Source organism: Myotis yumanensis, unplaced genomic scaffold, assembly GCF_028538775.1.
Source record: "Myotis yumanensis isolate MYYU_CA2020_CCGP unplaced genomic scaffold, mMyoYum1.0.hap1 SCAF_10, whole genome shotgun sequence".
Classification (NCBI taxonomy): Eukaryota; Metazoa; Chordata; class Mammalia; order Chiroptera; family Vespertilionidae; genus Myotis; species Myotis yumanensis.
In genome coordinates, this window is record NW_027223761.1 from 58,035,633 (window position 1) to 58,058,303 (window position 22,671).

Below are 22,671 nucleotides of genomic sequence, written 5' to 3' on the forward strand. Positions count from 1 at the left end.
ACTGTGCACAGAGACCACAAGGGGGTGCACCAAGAAAGCATAAAAGATGCGGAGACAAAAAAACATGACAGAAATGGAGGATATGGAGCTAAGAATCGCAATTTTGAGGGCTTGCCATAAATTTGTGCAGAGCCTCACGAAAACTAATGAGACCCTCGATGCTACGATAAAGAAATTAGAAAGTAAGCATACATGGACTGAAATAAAGAATATTATACCCAATAGCAGACCAGAGGAGCACAATAATCAAACCAAAGATTCGACAAAAAACACCCAATTGGAAAAGCAAAATGAAAAAAGAATCCGAAAGTGTGAAGATAGTGTAAGGAGCCTCTGGGACAGCTTTAAGTGGACTAATATCAGAATTATTGGAGTGCCAGAAGATGAGAGACAGCAAGATATTGAAAACCTATTTCAAGAAATAATGGCAGAAAACTTCCCCCACCTGGAGAAAGAAATGGACTTACAGGTCCAAGAAGCGCAGAGAACCCCAAACAAAAGGAATCCAAAGAGGACCACACCAAGACACATCATCATTAAAATGCCAAGAGCAAAAGACAAAGAGAAAATCTTAAAAGCAGCAAGAGAAAGAGGCTCAATTACCTACAAGGGAATACCCATACGACTGTCAGCTGATTTCTCAACAGAAACTTTGCAGGCCAGAAGGGAATGGCAAGAAATATTCAAAGTGCTGAATACCAAGAACCTACAACCAAGATTACTTTATCCAGCAAAGCTATCATTCAGAATTGAAGGTCAGATAAAGAGCTTCACAGATAAGGAAAAACTAAAGGAGTTCATCACCGCCAAACCAGTATTATATGAAATGCTGAAAGGTATCCTTTAAGAAGAGGAAGAAGAAGAAAAAGGTAAAGATACAAATTAGGAACAACAAATATGCATCTATCAACAAATGAATCTAAGAATCAAGTGAATAAATAACCTGATGTACAGAATGAACTGGTGATTATAATGAATCAGGGACATAGAAAGGGAATGGACTGACTATTCTTAGGGGAAAAGGGGTGTGGGAGATGCGGGAAGTGACTGGACAAAAATCATGCACCTATGGATGAACTCAGCGGGTGGGGAGTGAGGGTGGAGGGTGGGGTGGGAGCTGGAAGGAGGGGAGTTATGGGGGGAAAAAAGAGGAACAAATGTAATAATCTGAACAATAAAGATTTAATTAAAAAAAATTTATAAAAAAAAAAAATTAAGGAGATCTGTGAAATTGGAAAGCAATGTCACTCTTCTTACTAAGTCTTAGTTTCTAAGTTATTTTTTCATAAAAATATACTATATATGTTAACATGTAAGAAGGCTTATTTCAAATGAATGAAAAATTAAATATTTCTCAGTTTTAATTTCTAATATGATGGATACCTGCAGATAAAGCACACAAATAAAAGCTCTTTGGAATCTCCAAAAAAATTTAAGAGTGTCCCATGGTCCTGAGAACAAAAAGTTTGAGACCCACTACACTCTCAATGAGGAAGCACATCCGGGGATGCTCGCTGACCCATGTTTGCAGTGAGAAAAAGTGGCATGAACCTGCATGTCCTTTAGCGGAATGGTTAAATTCTCCATAGCCATACTATGGAAGATTATGCCACATCTCAACAAAATGAGGCAGATTTATATACACTGACATGAAAATATCTCCAGGACATATTACAGCAAATGAACAAATTGCAAATTTTTAATACATGGCAGAATACTTGTTAAAAATTTAATAATGGTAAGCGCTAATAAAATCAAACTTTTCCTTAGGAACATAGAGCAGTGTAGTTAATTACCTCACCCCAGATGGGACACGAACATAGAGCAGTGTAAAAGGAAACACACACACACACACACACACACACACACAAAAACCAACAAAACAAAAACAGTGGTTACCTCTGAGGAAGAGACCAAAATTGGGGTGTGTCAAAAAAAAAAGCAGGGCTTTAATTTAATTTCTTCTTACTGTCTGATCTTGACCACAAAGACACAGACATTTGTCAAATTAAAAGTCTCTGGGAAATCCCCTCTGCTGCCCTCAGTAACCCCAGGCAGACAGCTGTGCCCACCTCGCTTCAACAGGCCCAGTGCTTCCAAACTGCCTCCCCTTCTCCACTCAGCCCAAACTCTTACTGCCGCAGTCAGGGGTTTGAGAAGAAAGTGGTCCAAGGATGCAATTTGCAGGGAAGGATGGGGTTGGCATAGTTTTTTGAAAGGATGTCACTAATCTAAACCTAGCTTCTGCAAAGGTTCTGAGACGTATGTTTGGTTTTTGCTGCAGATGGGAATTCCAACTATTTTGAAATAACAGAATATTTTCCATGGCCTCATTTTCTTTTCTTCCTTTTTTCTTGAGATGGTGGGGTGGGGTGACAGAAAAAGGGAGAAGCAAATCATTAAATACAAGAGGCCCGGTGCACGAATTCATGCACGGTGGGGTCCCTCGGCCTAGCTGGTGATCGAGGCTTATTGGGGGGGCTGGTTGGCAGGGGGTTGGGGCCGTAGGAGGTTGGCTGTGGGAGCACAGTGACCACCAGGGGGCAGCTCCTGCATTGAGCATCTGCTCCCTGGTGGTCAGTGCGCATCATAGCAACTGGTCGTTCAGTCAGAAGAGTCCCTTAGGCTTTTATATATATAGATGAATCTTGTAATTCACTGGGTATTTTAAGGTATTTTTATGTGTTGTTTTTTTTTAAATTTCAGAGAGAGGAAGAAAGAGAGAGATAGAAGAAACATGAATGATGATGAGAGAATCATTGATCGGCTGCCTCCTGCATGCCCTACTGGGAATCGAACTGTGACCTCCTGTGACCTCATGCTCAATTACTAAACCACATCAGCCAGGCTCACTGGTTCTTTTAAAGTCAGGTAACAGTATGTACTGAAACAAAACAAATGCTATTGGGTAAGTTCTAATATATTTTTAAATTGATCTCACCATTACTAAATGTTTGCTATTATCTGTCAATTCATATTCCTTGCTCTATTAATCACACCTTATAGAAAATCCCAAAATGCTACTGACACTCCTGATAATTCTTTTCATTTACACCCTCTATGGAATGTCTACAATGTATCAGTTTTCCGCTAAAAGCTATGGACAGAGCAGTGAGCCCAATAGAGGACAGGTGTCCCTAATGAAAGTACAGTCTGGTGGGGAAACACTATTCAACAAATAATACAAATAATTGCCTAACTGCAACTTCAGTGTCAGGAAGGAAATTGACAGTGTGCTCTGGGAACACATCAGGAATCCACCGAAAGTTGCAATTTTACTTTCCTAAAACCAGAAGCACATCAAAACGCCGCCTCCAATCTTCTGATAGAGTCGCCTTTAGCAGGAGTGAGAGGTGGAGGGTATACAAGGCAGCATTTTTTCCTACTTACTTGAAATAGGAACTAGGGAATGCAAACTATCCTGGAGGATGATTTTTATCCTTCAGGGAAATGATACTGCTCTCTCCCTTTCCCTTTAAATGTTGGGAGGAGGGAACTTTTACAAAGATTTACACACACACACACACACACACACAAGCTTCATTTGTAAGAGTAGACATTTTGAAAGAACCTACATGTACCTCACTAGGGGAGTTCTTAGAAGAATTATGATAAGACTATAGTAGGCTATAGAATATGCTGCCTGACTATTAAAAAATAGTGAGGTGACACATATGCGCTGACACAGAATGCTATCCAAAATATTAAGTGAGAAAATTCAAGCCACTAATATTAAGTGAGAAAATGCAAATATAACTCAATTTGCTTTAAAAAAAAAAAAAAAACGTGTACAGGTTTTATTAATGCAGACAAAGGGGACATTAAGGCTGCCCAGGTCTCTACACAGTGGTCACCTCTAGCATGTGAAGAAGGAAGTTTATGACTACTTTGGCATGAGACTATTTTTACGCAATATGTAGGTACTATTTATACAATAAAAATACAACAGAAAGTTAACAAAGAGATCCACACGCACATCAGGAGCCTCTCTGGACAGCAGGTATCCTTCTAGAAGGGGCCAGGCGGCTCTCTGGGCTCTTTGGCTTTAAGTATGAATTGAGAGTGTGCTGTTACGGGGGCTATGCTCTGAAGCCCTAAATATTAGCCTATTCTTACAGGTACGCTGGAAAGAATCAACCAGCTTTACCATCCAGTACATGCTGAAAAGAAGCCTAAACATGTTCCCAAAGATGTGCCTAAATTCGGGCACAACAGAGCAGATGACTTAAGCCACCTGGTTGCTGACTCAGATGGAGAAAGCACAAGGGAAACTGTAACCAAACCCGTAGGATCTGAAGCAGCTGCAGTTATATCTGTCCTTTGGCTCTCTGAGGCTGGCCCAGTGCCTGCCTATAATGACAGCAGCAGAGCATAGCTAACCCAAAGGGACCAAATCCTGCTGTCCAAAATTGTGGCCACCCACTGGGAGGGCAGCAGGAAGAGACAGCTCCCTGGGCAGACCGGACTCCCTTTCCCAGGGGTGCACTGGCTGCCTCCACTGCTCAGCAACAAGCATCCCTTTCCTAGGGTCTCCGAACACACCAGGTTAGGACCCCAGAGAATCAAAGCAGCCCTGAGGAGGCCTGCACTACAAACCTTCTCAGAAGTCCCCAAGAACATGAACCCCGTTCAGAGTCCAGTCTACTGAAAGGTAGCCGCACACTCAGGGAATTCGTTTCTCCAATAGTTTGGATAAATACTGCTAGAATTTCAGAGCTTGAAGGCCACACAGTCCAGTTATGCTTGTGCTAGAGGCCCAGTGCATGGATTCGTGCACCAGTGTACGACTGGGGCTGGGGAGGGACCCCAGGAGGGCTCCAGGGTGTGTCCAGCCTGTCTCGCCCAGTCCGAATCAGCCGGACCCCAGCAGCAAGCTAACCTACTGGTTGGAGCATCTGCCACCTGATGGTCAGTGCACATCATAGCACTGCTCAAACAGTTGGTCAAAAGAACAGTCGGACATTAGCATATTAGGCTTTTATTATATAGAACTAGGTGCCCAGTGCATGAAATCCGTACACTGGGCCGGGGCGGGGGGCCTCAGCCCAGCCTGCCCCCTCTCACATACTGGGAGCCCTCAGGGGATGTCCTACTGACAGCTTAGGCCCGCTCCCCTTAGAGAGCGGGCCTAAGCCACAGTTGGCCTCCCTTTGTGGGAGGCGACCAGGCTGATCAGGGGAAGGCACCAGCCCCATCACCCCGCTGCTGCAGCCATTGCCAATCACCGCAGCCACCAATGTGTTTTCATCAACACGGACTCCAGTCCCTTCACCATGAAAAAATGACAACTTTCTTTAGGCATTTTCAAGATGTGTCTTTCATAGGATATGACATTTATTTATTTATTTATTTTACCCTCACCTGAGGATATGTTTCCATTGATTTTTAGAGAATGTGGAAGAAAAAGGGAAAGACAAAGAGAAACATCAAAGTGAGAGGAACACTTTGATTGGTTGCCTCCTGCATGAGCCCTGACCTGGGCCCTGACCAGGGAGGAGCCTGCAACCTAGGTACATGCCCTTGGTCAGAACTAAACCCAGACCCTGCGGTCGGCAGGCCGAGGCATTATCCACTGAGCAAAACCAGCTAGGGCAGGATATGACATTTCTTAGCCCTCCAGCAGTGGACCTTCATTTTTTTTCTCCAGGAGTGAGGTGGAAAAACCCTAGATCACCTTTTTGGATTCTTATTACCCAAATTACTAAGAATATTACCAGTGGCATACATGGAGCTTAGCCAATGAGCAGTCAGAAAAGGTGTTTCCTCTGTAGTTCACACCGATCACTGGCTCAGCCCCTGCCCAGGCCTGACACCTCTGGCCGGGGCGTTAGGCCTGGGCAGGGGCCCCCCATCTCCCTCCGATCGCCAGTTCCACCCCTGCCCAGACCTAAAGCCTTGGGGCCTGGTCAGGGCCCCCCCCCATCTCCCTCCGATCACTGGCTCCGCCCCTGTCCAGGCCTAAAGCCTCTGGCCCAGGCTTTAGGCCTGGGCAGGGGACCCCCAGCTCCCTCTAATCATCAGCTCCACCCCTGACCAGGAGCCCCCTGGCTCAGTCCCTTCCTAGGCTGCTCAGGGCCCACACGGGGCCTACCTCAGAGTGACCTGGGTGCCAATGATGTTTCCAGGATCCAGTCCGCTGGGCGCCTATGAATGCAAAATAACCGCCATCTTTGTTGGGTTAATTTGCATACTCACCCAATTGGCTGGTGGGCATAGCGGAGTGACACCAATTTGCATGTTTCTCTTTTATTAGTGTAGATTCTACACAGAGTTGTCACCCAGCTATTTCCTAAATCTCCCCCACCCCAGGGTGAAGCGTGCTGCCGCTCTAGAGACATCTGGGGACAGCTGTGTTAGAAATGAGGGTCCTTCTGTGTCACAGAACTGTCTCCCTGCAGCCTCCACACTAGGCCTGTGTGAGCTGCTGTGGGAGGCAGAGGGGCCAGAATCTCCATTGAGTGAACTCACCTGCAGCCACCATGCAGGCACCCAGCAGAGCCTAAAGTTCCGCTTGCTGCTCTGCCCATCGGTCTCTAAGGCCTGGGCAGGTTCTGTCCCTCTTTTCTGAAAGGAACCCAGTGAACTGAACTAGTGAGAAAATGGGCCATAGGCTGAGAAGCAGCCTTTAATGTGACACCAGTATGTTTTATCATATGAGGCCATTCTCTCTCTAACCTTTAACAGCCCCCTCTCCCCACTGGCCAGCTTCAAGGACCAACAGAAGACAAATGAAGTACCTTATAGGTGAGGCAGCCACAGGGACAGGTTATAATGCAATGCATAGGGTACCACAATGAAAGGCTACCCCAGGCACCAGAGAGGCAGGGTGCACCTCTCATGAGAGGGAGGATGAAGCCGGGTTTAAAGTTTGCAGGCCTATTTCACACTCTGGGCCAGTGCTCATTCCCCAAAGGGGTGCGCAGGGGCGACTGCCTCATTTAAACTACCCCTCTCTCTTGTGGTTGTTGTTGTTCTCCTTTATTGCTTTGTTTGTTTTTGTACAAAAGCTTAGTGTGCATAAAACAACATGGTGCGGGATATGACCCCACTGTACCAAATCCAGGTACTAATGTATGTCCCTCTCCTCTTCTCTCCTGAGCCTTTCTTCTGGCTTTATCTGATGTGCTCTGAGCTTGACAGGTCTTCCCTGGTCCTGAAGGCTTCATCCCATATGCCTGTCCTGCCCTTGAGGGTCCTGAAGCATTTGAGAAGACATGGGAGTCTGTCTGCTCAACAGCTCTTTAGCCAAGTCCCAGCCAACCTTCACCTGCCTGGTGCTTGGAGGTCCACACTCTCTTGTCACTGAATCACACACAACTGGATGATGTTACCTGTCAGCATGTCTGTTCTAGTGGATGGTAAACTCCAGCAGGGTGAGGAGAGGACCATGCATCAGACTCCTTTCGTGTCCCCTCAACCACCAGCATTGCTATGCATACAGCCTAAGGCCACGCCCTGGCTGCATAAACCCACTCCCAATGCCAATTAAATGCCTCTCACACAACCCATCAATGTGGATGAGTCTACAGCATTACTGGTGCAGGTACCCTAGGTGCCCCTCTAATATGTGGCCAGGATGGTAACCAACTCCTCCCTCCTGGCATCAGGTGCCCACGACTGTTTGTTGCTCCTCCATGACAGCGACCATGACTCCTTTACACCTGGGTCCTCGGTGCCCAGCTCTGGGTCCAGCCCACAGCTGGTGTACTCATACTCAAGGAGCATTTGCTGCAGGGAGAGACTATCTCCAGGACCCATGCTAGTCGGTGGTTTTCCTTCCTGCTGGAAGCCTCAGCAGCCAGCCATCTGGAAGGTGGAAGGGAAGGAACCCCATGGCTTTGCCTACCCAGAGACAGGGAAATCGGCACACTTATTTTTCCACAGCGAATTTGGCAACTTCCTGAGAAGCTGAACAACTTCGTGCCCAAATCAAACGCAACATAACCCTTTTCTAACCAACTCTTCCCTCAATTCACTATTTCCTTCAACAAAAACACTACTCTCCCCTCACCCATGCCTGCAGCCTTTCCAAAACTTTGACCTGTCTCTGCCCTTCGTGTCCTATTAAAAATGAGGTACTCAAGAGCTGCATGATGCTCCTCCATCTCTCAGAAATCACTCCTTCCATCCTCTTCCACTCTTGGCCCCCATGCATGCACAAGACCTCAATTGATGCCTCATCTTGCGGCACCCAGCCTCCCTAACCCCACTCTCCCCTCCTCCACAGACCCTATATGCCACCATCAGGCTATTATTGTTATTTTATATATATATATATATATAAAATTGGTTTTTTTACAGAGAGGAAGGGAGAGGGATAGAGAGCTAGAAACATCAATGAGAGAGAAACATCGATCAGCTGCCTCCTACATACCTCCTACTGGGGATGTGCACGCAACCAAGGTACATGCCCTTGACCGGAATCGAACCTGGGACCCTTCAGTCTGCAGGCCGACGCTCCATCCACTGAGCCAAACCGGTCAGGGCGGGCTATTATTTATTAAGTGCTGTTTTCAACGGGTCCCTCCTTTGCTCAAATAAGAACTTCGTACTTTTTAAATCATCAAGTCTGTACACCTCTGTTCTAAGTAACTCAGGCCCCCATCACTCTCCTATTCCAGGAACCCTGACTAATTCTCCTGCCTCGGATAGAACCGCCACGGTCTCCCCCTTTCAGGAACATGTAACATTTTTTGCCATCTCAGCATCTTGGCAAAGCTCTCACCTCTGCTTATCCAAATCCCACCCACGCTCCAAGGCTCAGGGCGGGCCACACCTCTCACATAGGTCCAGATCCACCAACCTCTGCGTCCCCACCCCCAACTGTCTCCAGCTGTCCGTCATACACGCTTTCCTGTTGACTCAAACACTCTCTCCTGTGCTGAAAGCCAGAAGAGCTGAGGTGGAAGATCATGCACTGTTTAGCCACGTGATCCTGTCCAAACCACCAGACTTTCGAATCTCACAGAACTGTTATTATGATCAAGTGAGAATTTACATGAAGGGGATTCGTTCATCTCATTCATAATAAGAACATCTACCTAGAGGATGTTGGTATCTGTCTATTACCTGCCAGCCACAAGTATGTCCTATCATTCACAATCCTGCAGCCCCAAAGTTTCGGTAAATATCAATTAAAATAAGATAACCAAGGGATAAAATAACTTTTCATGGAGCACTTGTCTCCACAGCCAACGTTCAGCCACGCAGGGACTTCTCTGGCACAAAATCTTAGATGACAACACGAATGTGTGTAGGGACAAGGTGGGGGGAGACAGCTGTTCTGGTGGCAAAGGCGCCGGTCATAAGAGTGGAACTGAACACGAGGCCACAGTCGGGATCAGCAGGGCGCAGCAGACACAACTGAGGAGTAAGGATGCGAGGATGCGAGCAGAGTCCACATGGGCACAAATGAAGTCCCCGTGGACAAAGAATGCTTCAGACCAGAAAACCGGGGCTACCTTTCTTCCCCACGTTCACGCAGCTCAGCAGTGAGCACTGCCAGGGGCACAGGGTAGAATCACGTCTCAGGCCCCGGCACCTCCCAGAATGCCCGCTCCGCCCGACCCACCGCCCGCTCCGCCAGCCACGCCCTCCCGCCCCGGGCCCTACCGATGGAGATCTCCTGCGCGTAGGCCAGCGAGATGAGCAGCAGGGGCAGCCCCACGGCGATGTACGTGACCATCTTGTCCACGGCCAGCTCCAGCCGCAGCCCCTTGAACTTGGACTCCGAGGGCTCCTTCAGCAAGAAGTCCGAGAACACGTACTCGGTGGCCAGGTGGGCGATGGCCATGGCCGCGGCGCGCCGGACTCGGCCCGTCAGGCCCCCCCGGGAACTGCCGGGGTTGGGAGCGCCGCGCGGCGCCTTCTCTCCGGCCCCGGCCCCGCCGAGGCTTTCGCTTTCCTTTTTCCGCCTCGCCAGTGGCTTCCACACCAGCCTTTGTGCCTCGGAGCGCGCGGTGGCCGGCGCCTCTGCTGGGCGCACCAGCTCTGCGCGCTCCGCCGCCGCCGCCGCGCAGACCCGCCCCCGCGCGCTCGGCCCGCGCAGGTCCCCGCAACGCGCGCGCCACCCGGGCTCCGCGCCTCTCCGCTGCCCGGAGGCGCGGGAATCAGCCAGGGAACCAAGCGCTTCGCTCTTGCCCGGCCCCTCCGCTCCGCCCGGCGGCTGAAGCTGCTTCCAGGCCGGCCAGCGCGCTCAGCCCGCTCGGCTGCGCTTTTCCGGAACCAGGAGGGAGACAGAGGACCGGGGGGCGTGGAGTTTCCGGAAACCGCGGTGACGCGGGGCGGAGGGGCACGGCAGCCTCCCGCATCTACATCCCCAAAGAGATCTTCCCATCCAGAGAAGGGCATCTACATCCCCAAAGAGATCTTCCCATCCAGAGAAGGACCTCAGTCTGATCATTCTCGCGCTCCTCCCATCCTCCTCCTCCCACTTCTGGGCACCCGGAAGTTTTGAAAACATTCTGAAAAGCAACCCCTTACGCGGTGGACAGAATGGCCCACTTTCACGTCCCATCCCCAACTTTTCCACCTGGTGATTTGGGTTAAAAGGAGCTGCGAATGCTTCCGTGAGCAGCTAGGCGATCGCGCGGTGTAGACTGAGCGTGTGGGGGAAGAGGGGAGCCCTGGGCCCTTCCAGGAGCTCCGAGTGGCAGGGGGCACAGGTGGTGAGTCTTGATGTGACTGCTGCGCAGTGCAGCTTCTCCTGCGTTCCTTGTCGGAGCCTTGGGCTGGGAGCCCGCAGAGGGGTGACCAAGGATGAGTGGATGTTCGGGTAAAGCAGATTCGGAACCACTTACAGAAAGTGGATGCTGAGAAAATAGACAGGAGATGCTTTAATCAGCAGCATTGGGAGCAGACAGGACCTTTAAACATGATCCCTCCTTGGAGCCGGGCTGGACTGCCTTTTCTGCTTTGTATGGGGGGGGGGGGGGGGTAGTGCACACAAGCCTCTTCCATATGTTCTCAACTCCCACATGTACTTCTCCACCCTGGCCTGCCCTCTGAGCACTCCCCCAAGGGCCCACACAACTCTCCACTTGGATCCTCACTGGACTTCAAACTCATAATGGCCAGGGCCGAAAACCTCATCTTCCCCTCAGCCTGAACTCCAGTCTTCTGCATCTCGCTAAATGCATCACCACCCACCCATCTGCCCAACACTTCCTTCTCTCCCAGCTGCCATAACCAACTTCCAAATTGTCTTGCTTCTCTCTCCTAAATATAGAAAATTTGGCAATTCTTCTCTCCCTGCACTTCCAACACCCCAATTCAGGCCACCAGCCTCTCTCCTAACCACATAGGAATGTATCCCCTAGGACTGCAAGCCATTCTCTCCCAGCTGCCAGAGGGAGCTTTTAAAAGCTCCAATCTGATCATGTCACCTCCCCCTTCTTAAAGTGCTTTTAGAATAAAATCCAAATTTCTTAGCGCAGTCACTGCCTGCCTCACCAGCTTCACTCCTTCCCATACAGCTCTTCAAGTGTATCAGGCTCCTTGCCTCCTCCAGGCCTTTCCTTGCAAAACATTCCCACAGTGGCTCTTTTGCCTGTCCAGCTCTTTTTCACCCTCTTTATCTCAGGTAGATGCCACTTGTCCAGGAAAGTCTTCTCTGAGGTCGCTTTGTTATATATTCTTGCAATACGGGCACTACTGGTTATTACCTGTGGGCCTTGGGAAAGGTACTTGACCCTCCTGTGCCTGTTTTCTCATCTATAAAGTGGTTATACCTCTTACGATTGTGATAAGGATCAAATGACTTAACCTATATAAAGTGCCGAGGACAGCTGATGAGTGCTCTATAAGTGTTACCTGTTATTGTTGCCCTCTATTTTTTCTTCTTAATCTTACTCACAACTATAATTCAACAGGTATTTGTCTAACTTTTCATTAATGTTTGTCTCCCCCTTTATGTGGTAAGCTTCATGAGGGTAGTTCCATGCCCAGGTATACCACTCTTCTCTCTAATACTTAGCACAAATGCCTTGTACATATTTTATTAAATATTTAAGTGTCTTGTATAAAATATTTTAATAAATATTTGTTAAGTGTCTAAAGGAATCTGAAAGGTTTTCACCATGAAAATTGTTTAAAAACAAGTAGCCCAACTTACACTCATTTATCCACACTCTCAAGGCATATATTAGAGGCCAGAGATGGGCCAGTTCTGGGCTTGATGGATAGGGAAGCAAAGATGAAGTGGACACATTCCATTGCCTCAGAGACCTCATGATTTAGTAAGAGAAATAAGGCATGTGCACAGTTAACTATAATACAAGTTGGAAAGGGTAAGTGATTTTGTGAAGGGTGGGGTGTGCCAAGGTGGGTGCGTAAAAGACTGAGGCCTAGGCTGGATAAGTCTGGCAGGCAGAGCTGGAGCAGGAGCTTTCCAGGAGTGAATGAAAGCGTGGATGCTGTGACCTTTCTCTCCTTGTCAAAACGGACACATCTAACAGGCTCAAATGTCCCCTCTTCTGGAAGCTTTCCTGAGCCCCCAGTTGTGATGAATCACTCCCTCCCTAGCACTTTCTCCTGGTCCAGCTTTTAGCTCATTTTACCTTGTGCGATGGGTTGCATCTCTGCTATCTCATTACAAATCAAGTTCCTCTAAGGATCTGAACAGAACCTGCAGTTTTGTAAATTGCCTTCAGCCCTGGCAGAGTTTTTTACATTTAGCAGAAAGTCAATCCACGTTTGTTGAATTTACAATAGAGGCAAGAAAGCGAACTTGCTAGGAAATGGGAGGTAGAGGCATCTAACGCTGATACAGGAAAGACGAAGGTGGGGGAGTCAGGGATGAAAAGGGTGGGGCCAGAGAAGGTAGTCTGGCCTTTTTTTCCAGCCAGTATTGGGGGAGTGTTTGGAGAGAAGTAATGTAAGTAGAGTTGTGCTTTAAAAAGGTGAATCTGCCAGCCACATGTAGAGTGAATTGGAACACATATTGGAGGTGGGGAGGCCAGGTAAGAGGCTGTCGAAATTTTGCACATGAGGAGTAGTGAGATCCCAAACTGGCGCCCTGCCTTTGAGGACAGAGGTGAATGGCACAAAAGAAAGTGATAGTTAAGGGAGCCATTTTTCCTACTGTAAAAATCAGATCAAATCATCTGATGTGTGCCAAGGTTTTTGGGAGGAAAAAGAAAGCAGCTTCAACTCCTAGATTTGCCACGTACTTGCTGTCGGATCAAGGATGTGTCACTGGAAATCTGAGCCTCAGTTTCTTCACTTACCAATTAAGGCTAACACTGCCTGCCTCACCAGGTTTTGAGCATTACATGTGATAATATATGTAACGGTGCCTGCCACTTCATGAGTGCTTAGCATGATGACTGTCATTATCAACCTCACAAGTTTAAGGTGTCACACCAGAGTGTATGTAATGTTGTTGTTGTTTTTTTAAATAGACTTTAATTTTTAGAGCCATCTCATAGTTACAGAAAAATTGAGCAGTTGGTACAGACTTCCTATATACCTCCACTCCTGCACCCATTCCCCCCTATTATTAACATCTTATATTGGTGATACATTTGTTACAATTAATGAACCTATATTGATACATTAATATTCATTAAAATTTCCTTAATTTTTACCTCCTATCTTTTTTCTGTTCTAGGATTCCATCCAGGATACCACATTATATTTAACTGTGTGGACGAAAAAGGGGTCACATACTAAACCTGACAAGCTCAGGGGAGGCCTGCATGGTGGGCCTTACAAACTAACAGACTAAAAGTAACCACATAGGATGATCTGAACATAAAAATTTGCAACTAATAGCAAGTCATGGCAGATAGTCCTCGGCAAAGGTCGATCTTTATCTTAAGTGAGCATGTTTATTGTCTTTTTGCATCTAAGATAACATACCTTTGGAATGTCAGAGTAATCCCTTTTTTCCAGGCCCCACAGGTCACAGTCTCCTAGAGCAAGAGACCACAGAAACCCTCACTGTTATCTTATCGCCCAAATATCATTTCGGTGCTATAACTGTTAATTGTTAACTACCCTTTACTCACCAATGTAAAACAAGGACATGTGTCTTTGGTTTACTTTTTGTCCAGTCTCAGAGATTTTCCTGCTTTGCTTTCTCCCGCCTTCCTAATCTACCTCCAGTGGATTTCATGTAACCTGGCTTATGTCTTCTCCTTTGATTCTAGTGTATAAAATAAGCTGTAAATTACACAAATGTCTAATCACTATGTTGTACACCTGAAACTAACATAATATTGTATGTCAACTGTAAGTGAAAAATTTTTAAGTTATTAAAAAGATGAAAATTTTTAAAAAAACAATTAAAATAATAAGTTGTAAAACTGCCATTCTCAGTAGCTTTTTCTCAATGCATTGAGATGTTGCTTCCCAGAAATTGTCATCAGGTTGGCTCAAATAAACTGTTATAAGACTTTTTCTTAGGCTGGACATTCTTGTGTGGACAGTTGTCATGTCTCCTTAGCAACTCTTGGCTGTGACAGTTTCTTAGACTTCCCTTGTTTTGATATTGCTTTTTTACAATCATCGTAAGGTACATTTGGGGATAAAATAGTCCTCCCTGCCCCCACCCCTTACCCTAGTGTCATTTGTTAGAAGGAGGCCAAAGCAGTAGTGGGCCTCAAAGCTACTGCCCCAGAACTGTTTTGTTTGTTTTAGACCTTTGACTTTTGACCCTGGAATATGTGACCTTTTGCAACCAAAATAGTCTAAGTCAAAATAATTGAGCTCACTACACTGTCTGTTCTGTATATATAGTCATTCACTCATTTTTTTAAAAATATATTTTATTGATTTTTTACAGAGAGGAAGGGAGAGAGATAGAGAGTTAGAAACATCGATGAGAGAGAAACATAGATCAGCTGCCTCCTGCACATCTCCCACTGGGGATGTGCCCGCAGCCCAGGCACATGCCCTTGACCGGAATCGAACCTGGGACCTTTCAGTCCGCAAGCTGACGCTCTATCCACTGAGCCAAACCGGTTTCAGCATTCATTCATTTATTCAAGTAATATTTGCTGAGCAACTATTATGTATCTGTACTATGGTCCACGCTGGGGATGCAGCAGTGAACAAAACAGGTCAGGCATCTTGCTGTGACTGGAGCCAAATTCCAGTCAAAGAGGCAGATATTATTAAAATTGACAGAGCAATTAAATGTTTATGTAGTGTGATAAGTGCTACACAGGAGAACAATAGAGATAGGCAATAACAAGAAGAGGGACCCACTTTAGAGAAGGCATTCTAGGAAGCTCACAGCTGAAATACAAAAGGTAGGAAATGGTATGAGGGTGCTGGAGAGGAAGAGCATCCCTGGCATAGAAACACGCAAAGGCCCTGAGGTGAGAAAGAACTAGTAGGGCACAAGAACTGATACAAGCTGGAGCAGAGTCGAAGCTGGAGAGGTGGGCCTGGACCAAATCAGAATGGGCCTATGGACCAGGCTAAGGAGTTTAAATATTATTAAAAGTGAAATGAAAACATTGATAAGAATAAAGCCAGAGTCCAAAACAAGGTTATTAACTCTGAAGCCCGTGATCTTTCTGCAGTGTTATAGTGTCCACCCAAAATCCATGATTCTAAAATTAAAATGGGTTAGATGGGTGGGGGCTGCCCAGAAAGGGTAGGTAGGTGGATTAGAAACAGACTGTCTAGATAGAAGAAAAGGGATGGTCAGTGAGGGGACTATTGACTTAGTGAATGAGAGAAATAAGCTAAAAATAAGTTGACTAATGTTTGTGCATTTCCTGTTTATATTTCTGGTGTCGGCAACTGGGGAATTTGGGTTTTTTTCAGAAAGGAAAAGGAAAATGAAATGGAAAAACATTGCAGGGTATTTGCCAGGAAGTGATGTGTCAGATGTGGAAGAACACTGCTGCAGCTGTGTGGGCTGGGTGGAAGGAGCAAGAGTGACAGGGAGAGACTGGTTAGGGGGCTGCAGCAGTGATCCATCCTGCTTGAGCAGGATTTATGGTCTGCAGCCTCACGAGAAGCAACTTTGAATTTATTGTATAAAGATGTTTTTCAGATCCGTGAAGATGGACGACATCATCTATGGAGAGGGGTCTAACAAATTACCACACATTTGGTGCCACACATTTATTCTCTTTGAACTCGGGAAGTTTGAAATCAGTTTCACTGGAGTCCAATCAAGATGTCAGTGGGCCATGCTCCCTCCTGTGGTGAAGAATTTGTTCCCTTGCCTTTTCCAGCATTTAAGGCAGCATTCCTTGGCTTGTAGCCCCTTCCTCCATCCCAAAAGCCAGCAGCGAAGAATTTTGCATCACAATGCCTTCCTCTGTAATCAGATCTCCCTCTGTGATTACACTTATAGCCAATGTGGGTAATCCAGTATCCACTTCTCATACTAACACATTGCAGACCAGTAGTTTTATTGCTAGCTTTACCCAGTGGCCAGATAAGTTTCTATTGAATGAGTACAAAAAAGTTTTACATAAATGTTAAAGGCACACTTTAAAATCAAATACCCATTGTATTTTGGAGTTATTTATTACATGTTCTTAAAAGCTAATATCTTTTTAAAGAAATCATGTGATTGGCCACAAGCCTTAGGACAGAAAACACGATAGTTCTTGTGATCCGTTCGCAATGTGTTAAGATCTTTAACTTGCTCATAACTGCAAAGTCCTTTTTTTTCCATATAAAGTAACATTCACAGGTTTGGGAATTAGGACAAAAATCTTTGGGGACATTATTTAGTCTACCCCAGAGAGCATAAGAGAGAAAAGGTGCTAGTGGCAGACCCTGAGGCATGCTGACATTGAAGTCCGAGAAAGGACAGGTAACTAGCAAAAGAGACTGAGATAGAATAGCAGTTGAGGAAGATGGAAGGCTGGCAGTGAGTCATGTTGCAGAACCAAGAAACTAGAGGATGTTTAGAAGGAAGGAGCTCTCAATTGTTGCTGAGAGGTTGAGTAAAATAAAGATGGACAAGAAAGCAGTAGAAATGGCATGATGGTTATTAATTTTGACAACAGCAGATTGGGATGTGGGGGAAGAGAGGATTGGGCACCCTGGATTGGAAGCCATTGGAGTGGGTTGAGGAATGCATGGGGTGAGGTGGTACAGGCAGCCAGCATGGGCAGTGCTTTAAGTTCTACTACCAAGGGAACAGAGAAACTGGGCTGGAGGGGTTTATGGAGTTAAGGATAAGGGCTCTTGCTTTGCTTTCTTTTGTTGTTGTTAATCCTCACCCCTGGATATTTTTCCATTGATTTTTAGAGAGAGTGGAAGGGATGGGGAGAGACAGAGAGAGAGAAACATTGATGGGAGAAAGACACATCGGATTGGTTGCCTCCCACATGCATGCCCGGGGCTGGGGATGGAGCCTGCAGCTGAGTTATTTACCCTTGATTGAAATCAAACCTGGGACCCTTCGGTTCAAGGGCCAAGGCTCTATCCACTGAACCAAACTGGCTCAGGAAATTTTGCTTTCTATTGTTAATGGTGGGTATTGATGATGGCTGCATGCAGGAGGAAAAACTGGTAACTGAGGGAATGAAGTCCTTGAGAAAGCAAAAAGGGATGAGGTCCAGAGCCGAGTGAGACTTAGCCCTGCCAGGAGCAGGAACATTTCTTCTATTGTAACTGGAGGAAAAGATATGTGTGATGTGGTTGATTTTTCTCAAAGGAGTGAGGCTGAGGATGAAGAAGTGTGGTAACGTTTGAGGAAACAATGGTTGAAGAGTGTCATATTACTTGTGGAGATAAATTGGTGTTTCATTTCCTTTAGCAAGTATAACTGGGATAGCTGCTGAATATCTAAAATATATTCTCCTTTAACTCCTCCCCATCCCAGGTTTAATGATAGGTAACTTTTAGTTAAAAGACAAACAAACATGCAAATAGCCATCTTATGTGAAACTTTATTAAAAAGAGAAATGGTATAATCAAACTACTGTGTGGTTTCATGTTCATTAAAAAAAATAAACTAAGAGAAAAAGGAAAAAACAACTATATAATTTGTCGTCTGAGTGAGTTATAAATAAGACATTTCTCATAATCATTATGATGAAATGGTGCAGTCTACACATTTATGAAAACTGTAGAGCACCTATTACAAAATCACATTATCTGTGGTTAGCAGGGTGGAGTTCAAACTCCTGCTTGATAGGGCATTCAACCAAACAAGGAACAGAACTATTAGCATTCACATCCTGTCTTAGGTAAAGCTAGCTTCTACCAAATCCCGTTTCCCCTCACTAAGATGAAGACAGAAAGTATGAAAGTTCCCTCCACCAGTATTTATTAGATCCTACTCATTCATCTGGACATCCAAGTGATCCATGGCTAGGGCAGATGTTCTACTGTCACTAGTCTGGCATCGGCATTGGCATCACAGGGCAGCTTGCCCTGAACTAAGGGCAATTTCTCAGTCCAGTTGTGATAAACAATATTGCTTTTATTAATCTTACACCTAACCTTTTTGCATACAAAGAGTATAGATTGCCTCATAGTGGATTGAGTTTAGTTGTTCAAGATGTTATTTTTGCATTTGAGCCTTTGAAAGCTGATTTAATGGTGTAAATAATTGCCACTGGGACTCTCTTTTTCCAGCCTTTCCTTTTTTTCCCCCCTCTCTCACAGTGGCTATGTCTTTAAGAGGCATAGAATCAAAGATTTTATGATTCCCTTCTCCTCTCAACCAGTCAGCTGCATTACTGAGTTCTTCCTGGTGTTCCTGACATGATGAGACTGTTTTTATTTCCTAGAAGATGGAGACTTGGAAAGAACCCCGAAGTGAATAAAAAATCAGATTCAAGACTCAAGCCCAGACTCGCCTCCTGCAGTTTCCTTCCATCTTAGAAGCTCTCTCAAAACTCTCGGAGAGCCCTGACTCACCATGCGAGAGCCTAACGCCCTGCTTCAGATTCCAGCCCTCCACTTTCTGAAACATAGATTCAAGTTCTCTAGTTGATTCTTAAAAATACAAACATTGGCATAGAAACATACGGTAAAAACTAATAACATAAAGTGAGTCATACACATTCAAGTATCTCTATGAGTTTGCATAAAAATAGCACCAATATTTTAAAAATGCGTATAACTTTGCCTTCTGTAACAAATAGTGTGCCAGCTGTTTATATTCAAGTGGAAAAGGCCAGGAGAGCTGGCTAACGCTCTAAAATATTCACTTGGTCGGATTCTATCAGCAGATACTGACATATACATTTCCATGAGAAAGGTCTTTTCCCTGGAACAGCAAAAGGAAGCATCTTGTTTAACAGGGTTGAAAAACCAGTGCTGTTCCAGTTAGATGTCGGAGGCAGTATAACTTTCCAGAAGCTGTCCATCTGAGAACTTTGACGGTTAGCTAAGGAAGCACTCACTGTCTAATCTAAGAAGTGTGAGAGCTGGAAACGAAAGACATCTTTCAAAGGGAATCCACACTTCAGCAAATGCATTCTGAGAACAGGCCGAGACTGTTCTGTCAGTCACGCCCAATCTCCTCTCTCTGTATTTTATACCTGAGGATTATGCACAGCCCATTTAAAAACAAATAACTAAAAGCAAATTGCTTTGACTGTGTTCCCGAGGATCAGCGCCCATCCAGGGTACAGTGTGGACCTTCCTTGGTGAACCATGCCTTGTCCAGTTCCCCTGCGGAGCAAGAGCAGCCGCTCATAGGGCGTCGGTGGGGAGCGCGCAGGACTGCACTGCCTGGTAGGCCACCTGCTTCCGTGCAGAGCGCAGTCTGAGGGACAGGGTCATGGTGACGATCAGGAGGAGGAGTCCGATGATGAACAGGATGACCAAGGCTGCTTTAGCTCCTCTGGGACTCAGATTCTTGCCAAAGAAATAGAGTTGCTCCTTGACAGGCTCTTCTGTGAAAAAGAAAAGTGAGGTGTTAGGCCTCTGCCTTTCCCTGTAGCGTGAGACTGACCATTCCCACTCAGGGGTCAGGGAGGGGTCCTTACCGTGGGAGGGCGCCGTGGTGGCCAGATGGGAGGCTCCTCCAGAAGGAGACTTGGTGGAGTAAGGAATCCTGTTGTCTGGACAAAGAAGGCAAGTAGATTGTTTTATAAACAATAGAAGTAGATTCTTTTCATGACATGAGTTGTTTCAAGAGTTATTTCCTTTCACCAAACAGAACTTTTCCCATCAGTTATCTGTAAGTCTTTCTTGGATTCTCAGTGTTACTCTTCCTTCCACTATACATGTTGTTCCAACCCCAGTCACCTTTCAAGCTTCTACCCATCCATTTAGACCCGTCGGAAACACGATGGACTCTGTGGAACCTTGGCTCATATCCCCACTGTTGACCCTTGCTTCCTACTGCTGTCACTGAGCCCTGTACTCTGCACTCTGTTTTGGCATGTTGCAGATTCTATTATGGTTACTATTTACATGTCTGTCTCTCTTGCTTAACTCTGAGCTCCTTGGTGGTCTTATGCCTCCTGTTTTTAGGGTCTACAGGAAGCCTATCCCCTGGCATCACTGACAGACAACAGTATACCTATGTTCCGAAGGACTGTGTAGGTTGTTTCCATGCCAGCATGGATGTGATCGGATACATGACAGTGTATCAGCCATGTCCCTGGGTGATCTGCAAACAGTTCAATGGTTTGGAATGTCCCAGGAAAGAGGTCATACACATCTTCTCGGTAAGATTTATCTATCTGCAGAAAGAAGGAAATGATAAAGGTAAGAGCAGAAATCAATAAAATCAAGAATAGAAATATAATAGAGATAAAGGAACCAAAAGCTGGTTCCCTGAACAGTTCAATAAAATTGATAAACTTATGGTGGCCAGCCTCCACAATGGCCTCCAATAATCCCCACCTCCTGGTAGTCATAACTTTTGTAGTCCCCTCCTACATTGCATGAGAGTTGATCTTTGAAACCAATAGCCTATGGCAGAGGTGATGGCATTCTACTTCCAAGAATCCTATCTAATAAAAGAGAAACATGGTAATTAGCATACGACCACTACCCTTCCCATTGGCTAATCAGGGCAATATGCAAATTAACTGCCAGCCAAGATGGCGGCCGGCAGCCAGGCAGCTGGAAGCGAACATGAGGCTTGCTTGCTTCAGTGAAGTAGGACTCCAATGTTCCCTCCTGCCTTGCCGGCCTCTGAGCTGGCAGTTTGAAACATTGTAACAAATATAGAAGCTAAACAAAACCCCAGAAACCAGCTTTCAGCCGGCCGGCCGGGATCTCAGAGCTGGAGATGATACAGTGTTTCGATTATAGAACCGAAACAAACCAGATACCTGCTTTCAGCAGCAGAGGCCTTGGCCCAGAATAAAAAAGAAAGAGAAAGAAAAGGAGCGGTTGGGAGCTTCAGTCACCCACCAGCCTGAAAACAGCCCTCAGCTCCTTACCCAGACTGGCCAGGCACCCCAGTGGAGACCCCCACATTGAAGGGTGTGGGACCAGCTGCAAACAGCCATCATCCCCTCATCCAGGCTGGCCAGGCACCCCAGTGGGGACCCCCACCCGGATCCAGGACACCCTTCAGGGCAAACCAGCCAGCCCCTACCCATGCACCAGGCCTCTATCCTATTTAGTAAAAGGGTAATATGCCTCCCAGCACCGGGATCAGCGTGACAGGGGGCAGCGACCAAATCCCCTGATCGCCCTGCAGCTCTGTGTGTGACAGGGGGCGGGGCCACAACCGCCCTATTCGCCCTGCTCTGTTCATGACAGGAGAAGGCACCCCAACCCCCTGATCAGCCCTGCACTGTGCCTGATAGGGGGGAGCTTCCCAAACCTCTGATCGCCCTGAGGTTCTGTGTGTGACAGGGTGCGGCGCCCCAGGCCCCCCACCCCCACGGGCCCTGCTCTGTGTGTGACAGGGTAGAACCATAACCTCCTCATTGGCCCTGCCCTGAGTGTGAGAGTGGCGGCGCCCCAACCCCCTGATCGGCCCTGCTCTGTGGGTGATAGAGGGTGGCACTCCAACCCCCTGATCCGCCCTGCTCTGTGTGTGACAGGGGGCAGTGCCCCAACTCCCCTATCGGCCCTACTCTGTGCGTGACAGGGGAGAGCTTCCCAACCCCCTGATGGGCCCTGCTCTGTGCATGACAGGGGGTGGTGCCGCAACCTCCCCATCGACCCTGCCTTGAGTGTGACAGGGGGCGGTGCCCCAACTCCCCAATCGGCCCTACCCTGAGCGTGACTGAGGGTGGCATTGCAACCTCCCAATCTGCCCTGCTCTGTACATGACAGGGGGTAGCGCCCCAACTTCCCAATCGGCCCTGCTCTGAGCTTGACCAGGGGCTGCACCTAGGGATTGGGCCTGCCCCCTGCCAGCCGGGAGCAGGCCTAAGCCAGCAGGTCATTATCTCCCAAGGGGTCCCAGACTGCGAGAGGGCACAGGCCGGGCTGAGGGACCCCCCCCCTTCCTCCGAGTGCACAAATTTTTGTGCACTGGGCCTCTAGTAGGTTATAAAAGACAGTGGCTTCTGCCTTATACCCTCTCTCTTGCTTTCTCCTCTAAGATCGCTCATTCTTAGGGAAGCCAGCTCCCATGCCATACCCACATGGTGAGGGACTGAAGCCTGCAGTTAACAGCTCTGTGAGTGAGCTTGGATGTGGATCCTCCAGCCCCAGTCAAGCCAGATGATTGCAGTTCCAGCTGATGTCTGGTTGCAGTCTCATGAAAGGTGCTAAATCAGAACCAACTAGCTAAGCTGTTCCCAGATTCCTGACCCCGAGAAGTTG

The 22,671-nt window shown here is 46.8% G+C and overlaps 2 protein-coding genes across 2 annotated transcripts in view; both read right to left on the bottom strand.

Annotated features, from left to right (window-relative positions):
• Positions 1-9,920, bottom strand: part of PANX1 (pannexin 1) — a 55,119-nt gene extending 45,199 nt beyond the window's left edge. Inside the window, exon 1 of the mRNA XM_070425850.1 lies at positions 9,613-9,920. Within this exon, the coding sequence (XP_070281951.1) occupies positions 9,613-9,793 (181 nt within the window). The 5' untranslated portion in view covers positions 9,794-9,920. The remainder of the gene's footprint in view (positions 1-9,612) is intronic.
• Positions 9,921-19,623: 9,703 nt separating this feature from the next.
• HEPHL1 (hephaestin like 1) overlaps positions 19,624-22,671 on the bottom strand; it is a 62,715-nt gene continuing 59,667 nt past the window's right edge. The window contains exons 18-20 of the mRNA XM_070426892.1: positions 20,459-20,621; positions 19,920-19,994; positions 19,624-19,826 (exon numbers count right to left, since the gene is read on the bottom strand). Of these exons, the coding sequence (XP_070282993.1) occupies positions 19,624-19,826; positions 19,920-19,994; positions 20,459-20,621 (441 nt within the window). The remainder of the gene's footprint in view (positions 19,827-19,919; positions 19,995-20,458; positions 20,622-22,671) is intronic.